General features: G+C 43.3%; 1 protein-coding gene across 1 annotated transcript in view; it reads right to left on the minus strand.

Annotated features, from left to right (window-relative positions):
• Positions 1 to 24,155, minus strand: part of LOC108405350 (serotransferrin) — a 55,356-nt gene that overhangs the window by 20,100 nt on the left and 11,101 nt on the right. Inside the window, 15 exon segments of the mRNA XM_037024767.2 lie at positions 2,096 to 2,173; positions 2,882 to 2,976; positions 3,497 to 3,667; positions 3,670 to 3,743; positions 5,023 to 5,029; positions 5,873 to 5,881; positions 9,782 to 9,971; positions 11,306 to 11,490; positions 15,009 to 15,073; positions 16,289 to 16,433; positions 18,664 to 18,819; positions 20,187 to 20,225; positions 20,813 to 20,903; positions 22,211 to 22,356; positions 23,484 to 23,661. Coding sequence (XP_036880662.1) covers positions 2,096 to 2,173; positions 2,882 to 2,976; positions 3,497 to 3,667; positions 3,670 to 3,743; positions 5,023 to 5,029; positions 5,873 to 5,881; positions 9,782 to 9,971; positions 11,306 to 11,490; positions 15,009 to 15,073; positions 16,289 to 16,433; positions 18,664 to 18,819; positions 20,187 to 20,225; positions 20,813 to 20,903; positions 22,211 to 22,356; positions 23,484 to 23,661 — 1,629 coding nt within the window.

The raw sequence follows: 24,155 nt of genomic DNA on the forward strand, positions 1-24,155 counted from the left end.
ATAAAGCAATAGAAGATGCACTTTATCATATAGCATGTTACCATTATAGGGATACCCAATCTTTGTAACAAAACATTCCTTTATATTTCCACTGTAATTTAATTTTTAAATATTTATCTACTAGACACACCATTTTTGTTTCAACTCTGTCAATATTTTGTGTCAGTTCTTGATACAGACAATCACTGAAATAGGGAGGGATTGTCCCACTACTAGGCAGACTCACTAAGTGCCCACTTAGGTGCTATTCACTCCAGGCCTTCATGCTTGAGCTCGCATTCAAGGTAGATATGGCTATGCTCAACAGTTAGACTCCTGAATATAGCCCTAGTACATAGGGAGACCCATGAATCATTTCGTAGATGCCCCACCTTATCCATTGCCAGCCTTAACCAAAGTTCAGCTGGAGGGGGTCAACATGATCTGACATGCTTACAGGTGAATTCATTATGACCTGCCACTTGGTCTGTGCAGCTCTCTCTATGGGTAAAAATACCATGTCCATCAGCCTTCGTCTAATGACCTTAAGTTGGGAACCACTACCACATTTTACAATCAGTATTACACCACACACTATAAACAATCCTGGAGATACAGTACTAAATACATTATTATCTTGAGAAAAAAACTGTACCTAAAACATAAGCAGGGTGACAGAAGGAGTAAAAAAGGGAGGAATGTTATACATTTTCAATAGAAATAGGTAAGCCTCAAATGTAAGGTGTTAAATTTTCTGATCACATTAAAAATGTAAAAAGAAATTGGTAAAATTAATTTTAATATGTTTAATCCAATATACCTAAAACATTACATTACCTTTTTAACATAATAAAAAAAATCAATAAATTGTTAATAGTTTACATTTTTTTTTTCATTCCAAACCTTTAAGACCTGGTGTGTATTTTACATTTTAGCATCCCTCAATTTGGACTAGTCACATTTCAGGTCGCTGAACACTCACACATGGCCAGTGATTACTCTACTGGAAAGTAAAGGTCTGAAGTGTACCCTGGAATACCCTACTTAAAAAATCTGGCACAAGTGCCCTGAGAATTAAAGATCTCCCAAACCTGAAATTTCAAGAGCTGAATCCTTGGGAGTTTAAAAGGGATTGAGCCAGAAAGAGTACCATCATTGAAAAAAAGCAAAAATATCTCTAAGAAATTTAAAATAATGTTTCTTTACCTTTGCTTACAATGTTTATTTCTGGAGGTATCAGAAGAGGCGGGGCAGGGAGGACCCATGGAGAAAAGGGAAAAGATCTCTACAATTACCATTCTAATTCATCCATCTCCACAGCTATCCCTCCAACCAGCCACCTGGCCCTCCCTCCACTCACCAAATGCTTATTAGGCATTATGATCAGGTTGGCAGTCCCGATCTACATCCTGGAGCAAGGCAGGGACACATGATTCTTTACCAGTATTTTGGAAACATACTCATTTGTAAAAGCAAAAGATTGTAACAACAAACAAAACTAATCTGCTAACAGGGCTTTTATTAAATAAGAATTGTATGGTCAGCTCAGAAATTAACCATGTGTACAAATTAGGGAGCAAAACAACAACAAACCCCAGCTGTATTAGTCATACTCTTAAACAGATTAAAGAAACTAAAGGCTATATAGATATGTTTGTATATGCATAGACTATGTGGGAGGATACACAGAAAAATGGTAGGATATTACCTCTAGGAAGACTGGGTGTAGGGAAAGGAAAAGTAAAATTACTTTCCAATAAATATCCTTCTTAACCTTTTGGATTTTTATCCCATATACATGTAGTATCTATTCAACACATGAAGAAAAGAAAAAGGCTTCTCACCCTTAAGAACTCTGATATAGTTGGAAAGAAGACATAGAAACAAAAATAAAATATGAGGTAACATCAGTATGCATGAGATACAAAAAAGTAAGAGAGTGTATGATTAAATCACTGCTTTGGTGGCTGAGAGAATTTGTCCCATGGACTATGTTTATCTATAATAATAAGCTACGAATGGTACCTGCACCCTCAGGCTAATTCATACTAGAAGTGTCCTTTCTTGACGTACCAAAGTAAAACTCAAGACTTTCAACATTCTAGGAAGTGCTTACCCTGGTATTGTTGACTCTGTACATAGCAGAACTGTCAGTAATAGAAGTCTGAGTGTCTCTGTAAAGGCCTGTTAACAACTGTAAAAAAAAAAAATTATATGGGAGAGATGAGAGTAAACATACAAATTTCAAACCTAAAGAGAATAATTTTGTTCTAACTCCTTGGTATCAGGTCAAACAAATAAATGTTGCTTGAGATAGCTGACATGGACCATATTGACTTTTTTCCCCCTTTACTTGTAGAAAAATCTAATTGCTTACTTCATTCCACTCTACCTAGTGAGAAGGGGATAAAAAAAACCTATTATTTTAAACTACTATTTTCAAGCAATAGTTTCATTTGGTTAGTGGCCAAATTTACCAACCTTCCATAAAGATTTTTAATCAAAAATGATTAGAGATTACATTTCTTTAGTGGAAGTTAAAGAATTTATACTCTCAAAAGGAAGACTAATAATGAGAAAACTATAGAGCACATACAGATCACCATCTTCTATCTCCTGAGCTGTTCTGGCATCTTGGCCATGGCATGAAAGTGGTTACACGAAATCCTTAAATGGGATAAAGGCTAAATATCAGTATCATAAATGTGCAAGAAAACAGAAATGGTCAAAAAACCTCCACTTTATGAATTTTTCAAGAATATTTTTGTCTTCCCAAGTGAGTCAAGAGGTAACTCCCCAATTTGTCAGCATCAGCTTCATTTCCAAACTAAACATGACCTTACAGAAATAATGGGAAGCCCTAAAAGTTCCTATCAAGAGAGATGTAAATAAAAGCATTTACCCTGACAAAGAGCAATGTTTTCCCAGAGTCACAGAGGCCAACAAGAAGAACAGCTCTTTGACTGCTCCTTCTGGTCCGGATGAACTTCCAGAACACTGCAGAATAAAGAAAAACAACCTAAATTATGCCTTATCAATAGTATCTGTGTATGACTGGGGTGGGGGAAATTAACATAAATCTATCACAAAACAACTCATTCACCGGGAACTTATTTTTGTTATTACCACCATTATAATCATTAAAGCCAGACCCCGACTGTAGACTCAAGTACAATCTCTTCTTACTAAATTTGTATCCTCAGCGCCCAGCTGCAAACACACGACGCTCAAACTTAGAATCAAGACCCTGGCAGTCCCGATACCGAAAGCAAAGGGGGCACCCGCGCGCTCAGGCCTAACAGGGGCCGATGAAGAAAGAGTAGTAACCCGAGTCTCCAAGACTCCGGGGCTCGCGGGGACCCCCTTTAGCGCAGCGCTCCCCCGCTGCTGCAGGCAGCAGGGAAAGATGGTATAAGGGGCATCTCCCTCTCCAGACGCCTCTCAAGTGCCTTCGCCGCCCCGCGTTCGCGGTCGCTCGCCCGCCCTGCACCCGCCATTACCACGGCCGCCTCTTTACCCAGCGTCAGCAGCACCACGAGGAGCGCCACCGCTACTGACAGTAGCGTCGGGTCACCCTGCTGCAGCTCCTGCCGCAAGGAGTCTAGGTAAGGCTGGAAGGCCCCTCCGACACTGCCGCCATTGCCCATCCGCCGGGGGTCCGTGGACGCCATGGCCGAGATGCGTGGTCTCCGGCGCCGCAAAAGCGACGTGGCCCTGGGTTCTGCGCAGGCGTCCGAAGTGGAGCGTCACGGGAGTGGTAGTTCCTACGTTTATTTCCTCCCTAGGGCCGGGGATCCCCAAGGTCCTGATGGGAGTTGTAGTTCTCATGGACATTGCTCCTTCCGAATCAGTGGGCAGCCACGGGTATTTCAGAGTGACATATTCATCCTTTAAAATGAGTCAAATGTCGCCGCCCTTTTCATGGTGTTTGACAGAATGATGCATGAATAAAATGAATGGCCCAAGGAATTTTCGAGAATTTCCAGTAGCTTCCTTAGTGAGGTGAGTCTTGTGAGGAGCGCAAGCATTACACAAACATTTCATCTGAATTGGGTGTGGCATGGGATATGACAGAAAGTGACGCTTAGTCCATCATGCGTTCAGAGAAAAGCTCCTGGAGGCAAGTGACAGAAACGGAGCCATCAAGGATGAGTTAGCTTCTGCAGGCGTAAGAGAAGAAAGGGTACTCTGTGCAGAAGAAAGTGAGTAATAACGTGAACGTGTCCCTACATTGTAAATCTAGGGCTGAGATAACTACGTGAAAGCAAGCAGCCTGAAAGACCAATGGGAAGGGAGGGGATTGTCGAAAACTGCTGTCATTCCTGCTCAAAGTGGGCAGCCACTACTCTGCCAGGCAGATAGCGGACCAAGGCGACCAGTTCTCTCAGATTTCCAAACTAAACCAGCAAGACAGGTTTTTGTGGAAATTTTTCCACTTTTCAAATTTTGGCAAGTAAGGGAAAATATTCAAAATATTTTTAACACAAATTTTTTTTGACCCATCTTATGACCCAAATAAAGCACCTCTTTGGACCAGAAGTGGCCAGCCTAGGGGCTGAGAGTCTGCAGTCTCTGTCATTAAGCAGGTATCATTTCAGCGGAAGTGGTAGGTGATGAAACAGGAAAGGCTGGCCAGAACCAGACCTGAAGGGACTGTGTGCTATGCTGAGGAACCTGGACTTTATCCAGAACCTAGACTTCTATGCAGCAAGAAGTTCCATTTGGGGGTCACATAGATGGTTGGCAGATCAAGGGAGAACTCTGATTTGAGAAAGAAAAGTCTGGAGGCAGAGAAACCAGCTGGGAGCTGTTGCAGCATTTTGGCAAAAGATGCACAGGTTTTGAACCAGGGAGAGAGGTAGGTGTGGAAAAGATGGCACAGATTTGAGAGACATTTAGAAAAATATATAGGATATGGTGGTTAATTGAATATGCTGTGTTAAGGAGAAGGAGAGTTATCAAGACTACATCTAAAGCATTTGGTGTGGGTTACTGAGAATATCAGAGTGCATAAAGTGAAATACAGAACTCAGTTGGAGGGACTTTGGAGCTGGGGATACAGCCAGAATGAATAATCGCCTCTCTTTTGTATATACTGAGTTTCAGGTGCCTCCAATAAACCTAAGATACTGTATTAAGCAGGTGATATCGTACATGAATGTAAAGTTTCTGCAATAGATGGTAGGTTTTCATTTGGGAGTGATATGTGAACAAGTCATTAAAATAATGGAAAGCATGAAAGTGAGAAAGAGAGTGGAACCCACAAAGAAGCCTGAGAAGGCAAAGTCAGTGACACAAGAGTAAAATATGTCCTGGAAGTCGTCAGCAGCATCTCTTGTGACAGAGAGGCTTCTATGATGAGGGCTTGAATGAAAAGTGAGCTCTGGGGGAAAAGCAGGGTGATGGTGGGGGTGGGGAGATGGGTAGGGAAGTGCGACTGTGGTAGATGGTCAAGAGGGTGGCTAATGAGGGTGATTACCAACGCTAATGAGTGTTTGCTAGTGCCAGACATTGTTCTAAGTACTTTAATTTATTAAGTTGGTTTAATCCTCGCAAAGACCCATTATCAGAGAGTAGCTGAAGCAGAGTTTAGGTAACTTACACATTGGTCCCAGGCAATTGGGTTCTTTTATGCTTACTGTATGCTCTAACATTGTTCAGTTCATTTTCCAGGCATTTCATTGATAAGGATAGGCAATAGGGACTCTATTTTAAGGACTCCAGGTTAAGGAAGGATATGCAGGATGTGAGGTTGACATAAGGAAACCAATGTTTTATTTAAATTAGCATTATTAATGAAAACTATCAAAACTGTGTAGTCTTACCACATTCTCTTTCCTTTCTTTCCTAAGGTCCTGGTCCCTGCTCTGCACCCACTATCCAACACACACACACACAACTCCTTTATAATGATCATTGACTCCTCTGTTAGGGACTAAGAATTCAGGGAAGGAGGAAGGGCCAGACATGGAAAACACCTACCATAACTGTCTTAACTATGTAAGGGTTTTTAGTCAGAGCTATGTGAATGAAAAAGTGCTCTCTTGATGGTGAAATTTGGGAATGAAGAAAGAAGAGTTTAACAAGCACAATAATTTCTTTTTCAATTTGTTTACAATTTGTATTATGAAGGCAGAAGAAATGTGTGCACCTTCCACATTCAAGTGAGAAGGTAGTACCCCCTTCTCGGGAATGAGGGCATGAGAGGATGGGATCAGCTCCTTCCTATTCTCCCACACCTCCACCTAGTGGACACCACGGGTTTCCAGGGGCTCTAGGGATGAATGCAGTGGAAAGACATGCAGAGACTGCTGCTTCTGAAAATGTTCTGCTCCTTGATTCCAACATCAGATGGAGAGTTACCACAAAAAAAAAAATGTCGTGAGACAGTTTTTCTTTCTCTTCTGTTAGTTAAAATGTCTCATTCACCAGATACACTTTTCCCTCTTCCGTTTGCAGTAGCTCTGAGGCACTGTGGCACCTGTCTTAGCCTTGGGACACCAATCATGTGATCCTTCTACTCTAGCTTATTTCTTTAATTCTGTTTCTTTGAAAAACTAGAGGATTTTAAAAAAGGAATTAAAATTAGACATGGTTATTGCATTAAAAATTCAAGCATAATGAAAGATAAAAAAAAAAGCCACAGATGTCCTCATATTTTACAACTATAGTACCTGGTGAACATTATTTCAGACATGTCTCTGTATATTTATACTGATAAGAAGGTAGTCTAGAGAAAGGAATAAATAAAAATAAAATAATTTAATAGATGCACTACTGTATTCACAGTCCTAGAACAGGGCCTTGCTCCTGGTAGGTACTCAGTACATTGTTGACAGAATTAGGTTTGTTGACCCATTGCAGTAAGACAGTCCACACCTGAGGAACCATGGGGCATCTCACCAAAGGAAAAGAAAGAGTTATTATAGTATTTTGGGTAAGGGTAGGTTTGGGTGACTATTAAATAAGGCAGAGTATTAAATAGTCTCAAAGTAAAGTAGGTCTTTGTGTCGAAGGTCAATATCAGGTATTGACTGCAAAGTGGACCCAGCATCTAGACTCCTTGGCTGCTAGAAAGTTAAGAGAGATGTGGCCTGTTGTGTCCAGAAACTGCCCATCTGCAGCTCTACCCCTGAGTGAGTACTGAGGCTGTAGTAGGAGTCAGGAAGTAAAGGGGCAAACTGGAGAGTTGTTTAGAAGGCAAAAATCAACAGAACATTCTGACATTGGCCGTGGAGTGGGAGAAAACAGTGACTGAGATTTGGCTCCTGTGAGTGGATTGAACACCATGTCTTTAGCTGATATGAAATATATGAAAACAACAGTTGGATTAGGGAAGCCAGAGAGGGAAGGGGCAGGATGTCACCTCAGTTTGTGATTTGTGGCTTTGAGAATGTGCGAGATAGAACCTTAGGTAGGAGGAGGTATATGTGTTGGGAGTCCAGGTGGAGAAATAAAGATACAGATGTAGATGCCCCAAGTCACTCACAAGGCTTAGAAAGAGCCTGGACAGGGAGGAGAGCACTGGATCAAGAGGAAAGTCCCAGGAACATGTCCCCCCAGTTTCAGGGCTGGCAGGATGAGCCCACAATAAGACCACAAATGGAAAGAGAGAGGTAGGAACCAAAACAGAGAGAACTGTCATGTCAGAAAGCTAAGGAGAGTTCCAAGGAACGGTGAGTATCAGCTGTATTGAGTACAGTAAACAGACTCAAGAATGAAAAATCTGAAATTGTTTTTCACAATCGGCATTAGTGACCTTGGCCAGGGTAGCTGCAGGGAAGTGAGAGGAGCAGAAGACTGATTTATGTGTGTTCAACCTTTAACAGTAAGTGAGACTTGGAGAGAGTGAGCCTCCACCTTTCAGGAGCCCGACTGGGCGAGGGAGGAAACTGAGCAGTGACTGATATGGGAATTGGGGTCAAGGGATGGTGCAGGGCCTCAAGTAAACCTGAAGAAAGTCATTGCAAGTTATTTTTTAAATATTTGAATCTTCTACATTCTTTTTCTGTACTTCCCTGAACACTCCATCTCAATAATTTACTCCATATCCTCTTTCCTGCCCCTTCTCTAAACACCCTGCCCCCTACATACACAGACATACTTTTGATTTTATTAAAATGACCATGCAGACTCCTCTTAGAATGACTCCCTACACGGACCATGTCCAGGAGGCATGGCTGTGGCACCACACCGAAGCTGTGGCAGGATCAGATGAAGGTTGCTCCCTGAAAAAAGGACTCAGTTGTGTGTGTATTCAGTCAGATGGTATGAAAGAATTCCTTCTAGGCCCAACATTTAAGAAAGAATGAAGTTTTTAAAGGTAAAACCAATAATAGTTTTTATTTTATGTTCTGCAGAGATGCCACTGCCAAGCTGTGAAGGCAGCCAAGCCACTCGGACCAGCAAGACCAGAGGAAAGCTTCTGGGTCACATGAGTTCCCAGCTGCATCTGGTGGGAGCCCCACCTCTTGAATTTTAAACTCTGTGGAAAGTGCAGGCTTCCAGGAGACCTGGGGGGCAGAGCAAAGAGGTAGGACAGTCAAAATCTACCTGTGTTTTCTGTTGAGTGTGAAAAATTAAGCCTGATACAAAAGCACTCACACCCATCTTCCTGCTCTTCCAATGGGCACCAGACCTTTCTCACAGTGGCCTTCTCCACAGGCCTGTGCACCTCCTATGCCTTTCTGGTGATGTGATTTCCCTGCTCTATATCCTCCACAGTGTGTGCTACAAGTGGGGCTCCCACATCTGACTCCATGAGGCTTGGAAGAGCCTAGTAGGACTGTCCTCTCTGTCCTCTTTAGGCAGCTGAGGAACTACCTTAACAAGATGCACTAAGCCCCTGGGATGTACCACTTTCCATGCTAGGGACTGGGGATGGAGCAGAGAACAGGGGAACCCGACTTCCTCCCCTGACAGAGGATTTAGGTTAGGTAAGTGTGACCTGGGTGTTCACAGCAGTGGCCACGTGTGAACACATTCCTTACATGGGAACCATGTGGGGCGGCTGTTAAAATGCAGAAACTCTGAACCTGGCACCGACTTGCTGAATCAGTATGCCCAGGGCCTGGCCATCAGTATTTTAAAGGCTGTGCTTCACTTACAGGCACAGAGAAGAAGAAGAGTCACTGCCCTACATCCACATGTTATTCTCCCATATCTTCCAAATGACTTCAAGTGAGTAAATGATGTCCAACATAGTTATATTGCACAGGTGTGTCTTAAAGTATGTTAATGCTTAAAATCGGTGCTCTGCATGAGTAGTAAGTATAGCAACTTTATTTTATGTATTGTTGCTCAAGCTCTCAAGAGCAGTGCTGTGTAAAAAAATTCCCTGCAATGATGGGAATGGTCTCTTTGCTCTCCTGTATGGGGCCACATATTGCTGTTGAGCACTTGGATTGTGACTGGTGTGATTGAAGAACTAAGTTCTTTATTTTGTTTAATTTTAATTAATTTAGATTCAGATAGCCACAGGTGGCTCAAGGCTACAATATGGAAGATGCAGCTTTGTATAAAAAGGTGTTCACTGCAGAGCACCACGTAAACTTCTTCTTCTTCTTAGTAATAACATGAGTTCTGCATGTCCAGGCATTTCACTTTTCAGTGTCCTGAGCCTGTGTCCTCCTTACCATCTGCCCATACAAGTAGCCTGGGGTTGCGCTGTCCTTTCCCCATTCCATCTGGCCCATCATTTCATCCGCTGTGGGCCACAGCCCACTCCTCCTTTTGTACCCACCACCTAGAACCCCACCTGTGTTTGCTCTGCAGCTTCCCCCAAGCTGTTCCTCCTACTCACCCGAGGTTGAGCATTGTCTCAGGTTAGCAACAGCCGTAACATACTTTTCTCCTAAGTAGGATTCATACGTTGTTTTGTCCCGAAGTTTGGCCAAACATTGTGTGTCATCCCTGAACAGACTGTCCTTGGTGTCTGACTTGAACAAACAAAACTTGCCCGGGCAGTCACTTCCATGTGTTCCATACAAAGTCTGTCAAATGGATGGAAAGCACATGAGGATGTGTGGCAGTGAGCAGCTGAGAACACGTGAGCGGGATGGAGGAGGCTGAAAGCTGGGACCCCGCCCCGGAAGAAAGGAGGTTGCAGAGGATGCCTTGGGATCTGTCTGTGTCCCTCACTTGGCATTCATCTGTTTTTGGTTCCAGCTCCACACTTTATTGAAGCCACAAAGTCCTCTGGACCAGGCCTATCCTGGTTCCACCTCCTCTGGAAAGTCCCTCCCACCCACCTACCCATTCCTGACTTCCTGACTTCTCTGATCCCTCTTCCCCTCTGTTGTCCCTGGCCTTGGGGGTTGCCTCCAGGAAATGAAAGGACAAAACATGTCCCTTCCAAATATTGGCAAAGAAGATATTAAATGTGAGCCACCAGATGAGGAGTGGTACAGGTAATTGTTAAAAGTTCATGCTTCACTGATGGGCAGTGACTGCAATGGGGTATTGGGGGGACACGACAATATGGGTGAATGTAGTAACCACATTGTTTTTCCATGTGAAACCTTCATAAGAGTGTATATCAATAATACCTAAAAAAAAAAAAGGTTCATGCTTGACTGCATCTTTGATCCTGTCTTGGTCAAGAGGCTTGAGTAGTCCAGGCCTCCTAAGATTATAAGTGAAATGGTGATTACAAAATGTTTAAGCTTCCATCTAGGACCTAGGCAGGGTTCATTAAATGCTAATTATTATTATCATCTACATTAAAAGGACTCAGAAAGACATGTTATCTTAATTTAACAAAAAAAAAAACTACTGGCGAATCAACAGGCAGGAAGCTGGCCCTGGGGGACTGCGGGGTAGGTGGAGGAGCCTTTAGGCCTGGAATGCACAGGCAGCCCCTCTGCCCCCAAGACCCACCCTGGGTTGGCTGCTTTCCCGAGCAACGAACTCCCTGAAGGTAGGGGTCCTGTGTTTTCCGGCTGTTGGAATAGCTCTCAGTCTGTCCAAGCAAGAGAAACCGTCCATATTTTGTGACTTGTATCAAGGAGATCTGGGACACATAATCAGTCTCCTTTTTCAAAAAGCACACAAGTGGGAAAAATGAGGGTCCCACAGAGCAAGGTCAGGGGCCAGCAGGCAGGCAGATGCTTGGACCCAAGGGCATGTGGATCAGATGGGGACTAGTCTCCAGTGACCAGGAGATACAAGCAGAGCTGGGCCTGGGAGACCCAGTTCCACAGTCCACAACCTCCTGTTTCTAGTTTCCAGAAAGAGACTGCTAGAGTGTGGCTGCATTTAGTACTGAACTTCCCCAATACTCTACACCCACCCAGGAACAGAGTGGGAGGCCATGGTTTATTCATACCTGCTGGCCAATTAACAAGTCGTGAACACACTGTGCCTTATCTTTCCGTGAGACCACAGCATGGTTCGGGGCCCGGGCTAGGTTGCAGGTTTCATACTGATCCACATCCTTCCGGGTGCCATCGAGACACAGCAGCTTAAAATCCCCCTGCTTCAGATCCTTAGCCCACGGTTCAGGGTTATTTCCTAGGGAGAGAAAAAGTGGCTCAGCCCTATCCAAAGGCTTTGGTCAAGGCGCCCTCTGGGAGGATGTGGCTGACTGCATGTAAAGGGCCTGGGTACAGTGACCAGTAGAAGTGCACACGCTGGGGTTTCATCAGCGTGGAGAGAAAGAGACACCTACATGTCTGCAATCATATTCAACTCACTCCTACCAGGAATTCCTAGTGATCACACTCCCAACCGCCCCCCAGCCAGAGGAGAGTGAGCTATATTCTGTGGGTGATGTTCAAGAAGATGTTCATTTCTACTAAATTCCAAACCATCTGGACTTGTTGCTGCAGCAGAGGAAGAACATGACTGTCTAAACAGGCTGCCAATCTCTGCATAACTTCTGGCACCAGCAAGCCCAAGAACTTTCCCCAGAGGCTCTTCTGCTGGCAGGGCCAGTGTTTTATTCATATAAGTGTTCACTCCTACTGGTTCTCCATGAAAATATGCACATGCCCCTTGCTTCATCGTTTCTGTATTCTCTCTGAAAAATGAAAATCTCACCCATTTCAGGACTTCTCAGCTCCTTCCTGAGGGAATTTTCAAAAATGTTTTCCCAGTTTTTACTTCCTCCCTAAAATGCAGGATTGCAATCTTTTCCTTGATTTACTTTTCATTTAATTAAACAAGCAACACATGAATCCACTATAATAAATTTTATAATATTTTATAATAGTTTATAATAAATACAAGTTTTATGTTATTTGTATATAAAGTTAAATACCTCTTTGCTTACATTCCCCAAATGTGCACTTATAGTTTGAACAGCAAACTCGAAATTGCCTGCCTCACCCCCACCAGTAATTTCACACATCTTTGCTCACCTTCTGACATTCCCCTTGCCCCCCAACTCAGTCCTTCCATGTGAAATCCATCAGCATTCTCTCCAAACCCATTGTGTTAATGTAAACACTTATTCAATACTCAGTTGACAGTCCTCAGCAAGACACAGTCTTATTGGAGGGGGAAAATAACACACATACCAAAAGCAAAAATTCAGGGCCCAAATAATAGTGTTTTATATTTTGTGGCACACACACTAAATACTGTGTAAGCTCAGAACCAGCCTTGTGAGAGCACAGCCATAGAACACTGGTTGGAGGAGGCAAGGTTTTAGGTGTGTCTTGTAATGTGTGCAGGACTGAGAGGAAAGGAAAGGAATGCCTCTCTGTGGGAGGATGGACGGCACTGGCGAGATTCAGGAATGGGGGCATGCCTGATGTTTCTGAAGGGTGAGGGGAGACCGGCCCCACTGGAATAGTCTAGTGGGTCTGTGAGGATATACGAATGGAAGTCAGTGTTGCTGTATGAGCCAGAGTCTGAAATAGGACAATTAAGAAAGATTAGATTCAGGGTGGCGATTTGGTCTAGGTTGGGTGGGTAGCAGTGGGCATCTAGAAGTGCATAATAAAAGTTATTCTTTCCAATAAAAGTAATGCTTGTTTACTGTGGCTAATTTTTGAAATGCTGCATAGTTTAGGGAAGAAGATTTTGAAACACTCATAATCCCATGGCACCCATTTTCAATGCTGGTGCATTTCTTCTGGTCCTTTTTCTACACTCACATACAGTATGCAGGCACATATCAACATAATTAGATCATACAAGCCACATGCTTTTGTATCCTGAATACTTTTGTACTCTTCTGTATCACACATACCATAGAATTGAATGAAGACTGTTTTGAAGAAACAAAGAATAGACTGACTGGGAGACCAGTCTAAGCCTGACTGGCAGGGTTTATGCTAAAGTCCTCAGCAGGGTCAGGGGCTGTGAGAAGGGGTGGATTTTGAGAAGTATGAGGAGTTTGGATTTCTACAGGTTGAGATTGCAGTGCCAGTGTATCTCATACATAAAAATGACCATATGCCAAATGGAGATCCTGTGGTGTTATTTAGATGGGAAGTTAAGGTCTCTTCTCTAGATTTTCCTCAGGAGGTATGGCTTTTGGAGTCATCATGGAGTGGGGTGTGGAGGCCTAGAGAGAGGAGCCCTGCTCAGAATAAACTAAGGGGTGACAAAGAAACAGTCTTAGGGTAACATTCAGGTAGCAAACAAAAAGCACTAACCTTAAAGGGAAAAGCAAGAATAATAGGAGAGAAGAAAGAAAAATCAGTCAACACAATATTCCTTCAAGTGAGTACTTAGCAACTTCTGGGTGCCACATACTGTATTTGGTTTTGGGTATTAGAGGAGGAAAAAAAGAGCTCAAAGAATTTCTGTGGCCATAGTTTATTACAGAACGTGATGAATTTGATTATACTAGCAATCTGGACAGAGGGTTCTGTTGTGGGCTGTGCCATCTGGGAAGACTTCTTGGAGGATTTGGTGCTGAGCTAGTTCATTTTAGGTGTGTTGCTAGAAAAGTTTGAAGTTGGTTGAAGGGACCTGAGAAAAGGAGGGGAAGTAATGAGTGCCTGGATTGTAGCAGGTTCTATAAGCAGTTAGTGATACTGAGGGGGCAGGTGGAATGCTCATTCCTGCTAAGTTTTTAAAAAATGTTTTGTTTCTTAATGTCATAGCCACCTAATATTCACCTACTAGTTTTAGAATGCATCGTTGATTCTTGCTTGAATAAATTATTACCATATTGGTTACCAAATAATAGGTTTTTAACTCTGTAATTATTTCTACATTTATGACTTAGCATTCTACAATAAAGAAAGATATTTCCCTTCACCCTCACTTGTTTAATCAGGATGGACTTGTACATTCTTATTTTATTCAATGGTTTATTATCTCTTACTACTATTATTATTTTTTTTCATGCTCAAAATGTCCCAGATTGGCCAGTGGGAGGTCCTTCAAAATGACCCCAGTGTGCTTTGACATGTCCCATTCCTCTGAGATCTTCAGCGTGATATTCCAAGATCACCTTATATGTTTCCTGCCCAGCCCTAGAATCAGCTATTTTTCCAAGGGGACCTCGTTTCTTCTATTGGAAAACGGTTCTAGAAGAAAATGGTTCTTGGTGCTCACTTCTACTGGTGTGCCACCGTCTCTAGGTTTTTTCAGTGGGTCTAGAATGTATTTGAAACATATATTGGACCTGGAGATACAGGAATAGTTAAAAATGACTTTTGGGGGATAATTTAAAAAATTTGAATTTGAACTGTGGATGGGATGAGTATTAAATCCATGTTAATAAAAATTTTCTAGTCATTGTAGGTATGTAAGTATGTAAGAAAATTGTAGGTAATTGTAGGTATGTAAGAAAATGTCCTTGTTCTTAGGAAAAATGCACTGAAGAATTTAGGGGAAAGTCAGGACAATGCCTGCACTGGTGGGAAGGTTCTGGAGAGAGAATTCAGGGCCACTAGAACCTCACAGCCCTTACCATTCTGCCTACCCAAGAGAATACTTTTCAGTGCAAAAACAGGTTTAGAATTCGAGCCTTGCAGCCTGATAGAGTCCATAACACTTCCACAAAGGCAACCGAGCATAAGTAAACCCAGCAACCTGGGTTGCGTAGACAGAGGAGCATGTACACTTACCATCAGTGTTCTGTGGGACAGTCTGGTGTTTCACAAAAGCCACATCCCCCTTCTCAACCAGACACCTGCAGAATACCAGGGAGGGAGAGAGAATAAAGGAGGTTAGAGGGGGCCACATCTGTCATTTGGGAGGGCCACCTTATAGGTCATGGCTAGCCATCTGATATCAGCCATTGTGACTCCCATTCTAATATGCTCACTAATCTTACATATTACTAAAGGAAGTAATAAAGAAAAAAAACCAAAACCTCTGGTTGGCTTTGTAGTTTTACAATCTTAGTTCCACACACTAAATTCTAAATTCTGGCACATTTTCTCCAACAGAACTACCTCGTTTTCTTAGCCTCAACATAGATAGTAGAGGAGTTTTCCAGTAAGGTGATTCCTTATTCACACTCTACTTTGTAAAGTTGGAAATTTGTGGACTGTGAATTGTACTTACTCTAATGCACTGGATGGCTCTAACTGAAGAATCGTGATCACCTTTGTTTTTTTTCACTAATTGTAAAAGGAGAAGCTCATACTTCTCAATATGAATACCACTATCACTGGGCAGTTAATGGATTCATGAACTATGAAGTAACACAGGCCTGAACAGGAAAGGGTAGTTAAAACGTAGTAAGGTCGTATGGTGCACAAGTGTCTCTGTAGGATATACTCCCTGAAATATATCCAGAGAATGATAAACACTCCCTGAAATAGAACCATAGTGGGAAATGTAGAAATCACAAGCTTTACTGTTGTGTATTTCCAGGTGAGTGTGATTGCAGGTTTCCCAGAGGTACGTGAAAGAGCATGAGTCAGACTCCCGACTCCTGCATCCAACTGTGGCAGGGTTTCCTCACCTTTGCTCTGGTGACACTTTGAGCCAGATGGTCTTTGTGGTACCGAGCTGTCCTGTGCATGCAGGATGTTTAGCAGCCTCTGCCAATTAGATGCCAGAAGCACCTTCCCTCCCCAGCCCTGCCCCATTTGGTAATTAAAAACCTCTTGAGATACTGCCAGTTTCCCTTGAGGGACAAATCTCCAGATACCAGGAACTTGTAATCTGAAGCACACTGCCAGTCTCTGTTGCCTATGACATCCAGGTCTGGAGACAGTGTCCCTCAAGGGCTTGGAGGACCTTCACATCAAGTTTCTCATATGGTTGTTAAATGTGACACCCTCCCACATGCACGACTAACAAGCTGGGAACATAGGAATCTCGCCTTAGTTTCTAAAAAGGAATCTTATCAAGGATGAGCTTATTATCATATTCGTGCCAGGGCTGGTAGACTCACCTGAAAGCCCCTGTGTAGCCGTAGTACCTCTCGTGGTTGTTGGGAACACACTCCTTTCCCGGGGAACTTGCCGAGCCAATACACAAAGCACAGAGACTGGAATTTGTCATGGACCCAGGGGCACAGCTTTCACTGAAAAACTTATCTGTGCAGAAGGATAGGAGGCAGTCAGCTCTTCCTAAATGAGTCAACTGTGGCCTTCATTTAACACCTAACAGGTGTGTATAACCCAGGATAAGTAGAATATAGTCATCCAGAACCACCAACTGAGGACCTGCCAGGCTTGTAGGCTTTAAAAGGAAACTTAATCTAGGCTGGGAATAGGAATTAGTGACCATTGTAATTCAGGTAGAGGGGATTCTTTGGGCGTCCTGACAGTATCATCACTTATCTAATGAGAGAAGAGATAGAAATGACATGAAAGTTTACATAAAAGGGATAAAATTGAAGGTCTCACTCATGGAGCTTATGTCACCTTTTTTCAGAAGTTTCCTTCCCCAGACATTTATTACAAGAACCTTTAACTGAACTTAGATTCCAAGCTCAAAAAAGTGCAGAGGAGTTTTATTCACAGCTCAGTAGCTCTCCCATGGCTGGGAAACCTCCAGGAGGCTGGGGAGAGACTAGGTGGCGCCAGGCTGGTGGGGAGCCAGCGAGCTGTGTGCATGCTGCCCCAGCCGCCCTTCGCTTTCTGTCACATTGGTGCCAGAGAACACCCCAGTGTGGGAATGTGAGCCCCTCTCCAAATCCCTGCTCAGCATTTCTCTGGTTCCTGTCTTGAGAGGCCTCTCCTTTTAAAACAGTTTCACATATTGGAGGTGGCAGGAAGTTGATGTAAATAAAAACCATTAGGAAACATTTGTTCGTGGTGAACTTACATACAGGTTTTTCAAGGACAGAACCAAGATCCTACCTGAAGATACTCAGGGGACACAGAGAATAAGCTGATCCACCCCTCGGAAGGGCAGTCACCCACTACTTGCTGGGCAGTCACTTAGTGACACCGCCAGGGAGATGTGATGGCTACACACACCCACACTGCCAGGAAAGCCCGGTGGCAGGAATTGTAGCTGTCCACCCAAGGGCCATTTCCGCTTGTTCGTTAGTAACAAAGATTTAGTTGGGTTATTTCCTTTTAATTTTTCCTTCATTAATTTTTTATTGATATAACTGACATTCTATTAATCTCAGGTGTACAACATGATTTGATTTTGCAAATATATTGGCAAGTGATCACCACAGTAAGTCTAGTTAACACCCATCACTATACATAGTTAAAAAATATTTTCTTGTAATGAGGACTTTTAAGATCCACTGTTTTAGCAACTTTGAAATATGCCATACAGTTTTATTAACTATAGTCACCATGCAGTACATTATATTTCCATGACTTTTTTATTTTGTAATTGGAAGTTTGTACCTTTTGACCTTCACCCATTTCACCCACACCTGGCCTCTGGCAACCACTAATCTGTTCTGTGTACTTAGGAGTTCCCTTTTATTTAAGTAGAGTTCATTTGTAAGTGAGGTAATAAGGTATTTGTCTTTTGTTGCCTGACTCATTTCACTTAGCATAATGCCCTCAAAGTCCATTGATGTTGTTGCAAATGGCAGGATTTCTTTCTTTTTTATGGCTGAATGATATTCTATTGTGTATTTCCATGTCCTGGCTAGTGTGAATAATGCTGCAATGAACATGGGGGTGCACATATCTTTTTGAGTTAAAGTTTTTGTTTCCTTCAGGTAAATACCCAGAAGTGGAATTGCTGGATCATATGATAGTTCTTTTTTTAATTTTTTGAACAAAGATCTAGCTTTATCTGGGGCATAAACATGCTCAAATAAAAGACGACACTTCTCAGTCTCTTTTACAGCTAAGTGTGATTGTGTACCTAAGTTATGAGCAATGAGGGTTATTTGAGGTAACTGGGTTAGATTTCCTAGGTGGCTCCTTTAATAAGGTGACAGCAGGTGACACACATTTCAAGTGCCGGTACTCCTTTCTCCTTTTGGAGCTATCGGTCACCATGGGTGACCTTGAAAATGGAGACCTCATGCTCAGAATGATAGAGCAGAGAGGGAGGAACCTGAATTTCCAGGGCCATAGCAGCCACGGATGTTCACCTCTGGTCTTTCCCATGAGAGAAAAAGGTAAACATATGTTCACGTAAGCCATTGTGTGCAACTAAAAAGAACCATGCTGATCCAGCTCCCCAGACCTACTGTCCCTTCTAAATATTTCCTTGAGGTTCACTTTAACTAAATTTTACTTCTATAGTACCAGAGCCACAGCATTTTGTACCAAACCACTCTTTTCCCAGTACACCTCTTTCTGGCCTGTCCCTGAGCACAGGTCCTTCCCAGGATTCACTCACCAAATTCACAGTGGTTGATCTTGTTGTACAGTAGGCCCATGGGAATGTTCCAGCCTGCAGTTCTGTCTACTGCAGTGTGGCAAGACTTCTTGTCTTTCAGAGTGTCCCAGGTGAGGCCAGGATCTGATGACTTAACCACAGCCACAGCAAAATACCCTATACAAAAGATACCAAAAAAGAAAGTATTATCACCTCTGGGCCCTCCAGAGAGTCTGTCCACAGTGAAAGCCTGCCATTTCCCTATGGAAGCAAAATTATCTTGAATCATTCTTCTGTCTTTGAAAACATTTTACCAATAACTGACTGAGGGGAAGTACAAGTCGCTCTGTGAAACGGAGATTAATCTGAACTTTAAAAAACAAAACAGTAAGAATACATTATCAATGTAGCAATGGCTGGTATATAACTCTTCCCTGAATGCATAAACTACTGAAGTTTGTTTTAAACCAGCAACTCATCCTCTACTGTGGAATATCAGAGGAATAGATACGGAAGAGTACATGTAACTCCAACATTTTATACATTAACAATTATTAGGAAAGAATAGTAAATGACCAATAAACTATAGGGAATATTCTGGGCAGATAATTTGTGATACATCAGGTAAATACCAAAATAAATCTGCAAAGCAGAAACTGTCCAGATCAAGTCAGCTGCCATCTTTAGCAGCAAATGCATGTTGGTCCTTAAAACTGGGAATATAACATAGACCCGTGACTTCACTTTCCTAATTAAGTTAAGTTAAGTTAATTTAACTCAGTACACTGTTCATAACAGAAAACAGAGAAGCCTATTGCTCATGGAATAAGAACAGGTCTTTCTACTGTCAGCTAAAGAGCTTGGCTCCCATAGAAGGGGAGGCTAAGAGGTTGTAATAGAGAAGTCACAAAAACAGATTTGCACACTAATGGCTGGAAAATGAGCTGGGGAGGCCTGAGCTCTCTGATAAGACTTCCTGTCTTGCTCCTGCACTGCCTTTCCATATCCATCCCCAGCCAGAGTCCTGGCCAAGAGCTGGGTTGGCCTGGGGTCCTGGACACAGCTCTGGCTGGGAGGCTGTGTAATTTTATGCTCCTAGATGTCTGCTTGTGTGAGTCTCTCTCCTCAGCCCTGCCAGGCACACATAAGCAAGGCTCTTTGGCTAGTGCTAACTCATCTAACACTGTGCAGGTCTTGTGTAATGCAAGGCATTTGGGAGTGGTGGGAAGCGCATGGATTTGCTTGCTGGATATAGGAGCCTAAACAACTTGTGAACTCTTTGAGCTGTTGGTCCTCTTATGCATCCTTAGAGGATGACAAGACTTACATTATAGGATTAAATGAGAAATCCTGTGTACAATCCATGATAAGTGTAAAAGTAACCATCATTATCAATTACTCTCCTTCTATGGTTCTTTTGAATTCCAGAAGTTGGTGTCTTGTATCGCCTTATCTAATTTCAATCTGAATTTAAACTTACCTTACCCTTTCCCAAAAGCAGTAGGAAATATCTTAAACCCATGAAGTTACCAATCCCAACTCACCATCCTCTGGTTTGTCCACACAGTTAGAGCCACTTTTCTCTGGGAAGAGAAAATGAAGAAGTCATGAAACGCTCATTTATAGTTTGGACATCATGCCATTCCCATGTGTAGCTCAGCATAAAAAGAGTCAGGAAAGTCTCTACATATCACCAACTCCCAAAAAGTCTAGGCTCTCTAGAGTAGCTGGATTAGCTCACTGCCTTTGGAATTCAGCCCAAAATTGTGAATTTCAAATTTCCTGCTCTGCCTAACCTATGGCCACAGCCAGCCCTGCCAACTGTACTTCAATCCCTACACCAGGATGACAGGACAAGTGTTGAGTTTTGGAAGAGACCTGCCAGGATCTCAACTGAGAATCCCAGCTGTCCTCTGCAGAGGGGTCACTTTTAGCTGGAACTTCCCAGGGCAAAGCCTCCAATCACCCTGGTGGAAGTTGACAGAAGATTCCATCTTCAAGATGACTGTGGGGAGTAGAGATGAGGGAGCCCAGAGCCCCGGAAGTAGGAGGTACTCAGTAAGGCAAGAACTTCATAGCTGCGGTAGTATGAATCAGGCTGTGGTTCTCCCATCTGCTCTCTCTGTGGCCTAGAGGAAATGCAACACTGAGCAGTGCCTTTTCCACTTACCATAGTTCTCTGCCAGGACAGGCACCAGACCACACTTGCCCGCTATATAGACAAAGCCTCCGTCCAAGCTCATGGCATCAGCTTCTCCTTTCTGCAAAAACACAGCACATCACAGCCAGTGAATGGAGGTCCCCTCTTGTCCTGCCTGTCCTTTCAGCTCTTTCCTCAAAGCAGCCTTCCAGCACAGGTCATATAGGCCCCAGGAGACAGCAGGTGCTGGCATTAGACTCCCAAAGGATCAGTCAGGCACACCAGCATAGGAAATAAAATGTACTCTCATTTTCTCCCAAACCATTATGAATTAATGATCAGATCTAGGTGCCTTGCTTTGTTTCTTCAGGAGCAAAGACCCACATTCAGTTTTCATGTCCTCTCATAGGACACACTGCCCCAAAGACACTCCCACACCTTTCTGATGTGAAAAATTCTCATTTGTAAGAGAAATAGATGAGTGAGGAGGGACTCAAGGCTGTGCCCGTGGCATGCAGCCCTCCTGATGAAGCTCCAGCCCTGACCTGGGGCCATGTGTCTGAGTGCTATTTCAGTGCTTGGTTTGGACAAGGTCTTCAAAATAAGAGTAAAATACATTGAAGTGACATAATTCTCAGATTTAATAAGCCCTGAATTACAGAGATGCTTCAATTCAACGAGACTGCCAAGGTTTCCATTGGGTCTGGAGTTATACTTTGTAGGAATACATCCTGAAGGAATAATCAGATATGTGGGAAACTATTTGGGCAAAATGTATAAAGGGCAAAAACATGCAAGTCTGACTCATATAGTTGAAAAAAGAAACAGACTAAATGATGCTATGGATAATATGGATAAATGACTAATTAAATTGCATCCCATCCACACTATGGACATTAAAAGATCATGTTTTCTAAAAATGATAAAGCTAACTAGATATCAAGTGGAAAAGGGTAGTAAACTGCATGACATGATCCCAATGAACAGGATTTTCTTTGTGTTAGAAGATTACCAATACTTTTCACATATCTTCATATCATTCAGGATTTTCAAAATTCTAAATGCAAACATGGAATGTTCTTGGGGTCAACAAAGCTAAACTTCTGTTGACACAGTCAACATGGTCCTGTCACATTTGCCACGGTGCACTTGTGTCAGGCACACCCACACCATGTCCAGCCTTCCATCACCGGACACTGCTGGGACTGCCCTCCTCGGTGTGCTGAACAAGGAGGAAAATGGAGCCCTAAGGAGCCCTTGGATCTGTAGCCTGAAGTCATGAAGCTCCTGTGGTGCTGGGCTCTCACGGTGCAGGCCAGTTCCTAGAAACATGGTTTTTATATCATTCTCAGAAACATTCACTGAGCCGGAGGGCCCGGCAGCCCGCAGCGGCAGGGGTGCCACCCTATGGGGGCAGGAGTGACACACCGTGATCTTGGCAATGCAGTCTTCCGTGGTCTCTGCTGATTCACACTCTATTTTCCCATCGCTGTTTACGCTCCACTCATCGCACTTGGTCCTCTCCTGGTGGCCTATCGCACACCACTTCACCTTCTTGCACTCCGGATCCGGGCCTAGGGCATAAGAAAGACAGCTAGAGGTCAGAGGAGGCCCTAGAAATTGCCTGCTGGTTACAAATGCTACTGTCTTTGTGAAAATGCTGAGATGTACCAGCAACACAAACGGATCCCATTCAAGGAATTAGAAAAGCCAAGGTAATAGCAATCCCTTGGTTCTTTCTTATCACTTAGATTTTGCTTAAAATAATTTCTTCTGAGAAGCCAACCCTCCTGCCAACCACTCTATCAGTTCTTCTTTTTGCAGTAGCACTTAACCACCTGCACTGTTCGGTTTACTTGTGATTGTTTATTGTCTGTTCTCTGCAGGGGACCATAAGCTCAGCCTGGGCATGGGCCATGCCTATCTTATTCTCCATGGTGCCCTCATCATTCAGGGCAGTGCCTGGCTCATGGTCATGCAATAAATCAGATATGTGGGGAACTATCTGACCATGGGTCTCATCAGACCATGATATTTTGTTCTGGGTATTTTCTTCCTTCTCCTGAGCAAACCTCTCATTTTTAATTGATCATTCAATAGAGTGACTTAACATTTTGTGAACATATTCATTGAACATTTGTCTTCTCCACTGGTGAGAAAATTCCATGACACTGGCATCTAAGACATGTTTGTCTCACCATTGTATGCCCAGCACATAATACAGTTTATGGCTTGATGATCAACAAATGTCTATTGAATGAATGCTCAAACAAGCCCCCAGTGACCCAAGGACCTTCAAGAACAGGATCGACCTCTCCAGAGCTCCAGCTTCACTGTGGCCCATGGTGACCACAGAACTGGCTAGACATGTACAAGTGTGTAGCAATTTCATTCTATGTGACTTACTTTGTGCCAGGTTAACTGGATTCACAAAGTGGGTAGGGCAGCTCTGATTTATACAAAGGAACTGTTGCTAATATCAATCCAAGTCATCTGAAGCATCAATTTCCCCTAACACCCTCTGGTGATGTCTGGGCCTGTCCCATGAGTAAAGCCATGTAGCGTCAGTCTAACCCTGAGCAGCACAGGGAGGGCAGACAACAGTGTGAGGGCAGACGTCTAGTGCTAGAGTCCATCACTGCTCCCTCCCTCTCCAGGTCTCCAAGCCTCTAAGGTCACACAATCCCTCCTGAGTACTTACGGTTATCATCCCTTAGATTCCGAACAGCAGTGACATACTCATATCCCAAGTACAGTGAGGTGTCCATTTTGGGGGGAATCCTTAAAAATCCATGGGCAGAGTCCTTAAAGAGCAGGTCTTTCCCATGAGGGGAGCTGAAGAGCTGGAAGACTGTGGATTTGTCTTTGCCGTAATGTTCCTGTGTATAGTAAAACACAATAGTGAAAGGCTACAGCAACAATGGAGGCTGCAAAATGGGGCTGAAGAATTAAAAAAAACCCAGAAAACTAAATTAAAACCATGAATTTTTCAAGATACCAGGAGAGAGGGCAGTCAGGCCTGCTCTTTCCCACCCAGCACCTTCTCCACTCACAGCCCTCTTGGGGCCATGCCACATCCTATTTCCTTGAAGGTGGCTCTGTGTCCATCTCCCCAGCTGGGTTGATAGCTCACTGAGTGCAAGAAATGTATCTCTGTCAGGGGCTGACATTGTGTGGCTGACGCTTAGACTCTTGCCAGGTACATGGGAAGTCTGGACAAGAGCAGGTTGGCTCAGTTCTGGCATTGCCCTGCCCTAGAGAAGTAAGCTAGCTGTGCATGCAGGTCCCTTGCAATCAGGTTGAGGGACATCAGGGGAGAGAATTTCCTTCTGGGGAGGTCATAGAAGGCCTCATGGGAGAGGTGGTATTTGTC

Source organism: Manis javanica, chromosome 3, assembly GCF_040802235.1.
Source record: "Manis javanica isolate MJ-LG chromosome 3, MJ_LKY, whole genome shotgun sequence".
Classification (NCBI taxonomy): Eukaryota; Metazoa; Chordata; class Mammalia; order Pholidota; family Manidae; genus Manis; species Manis javanica.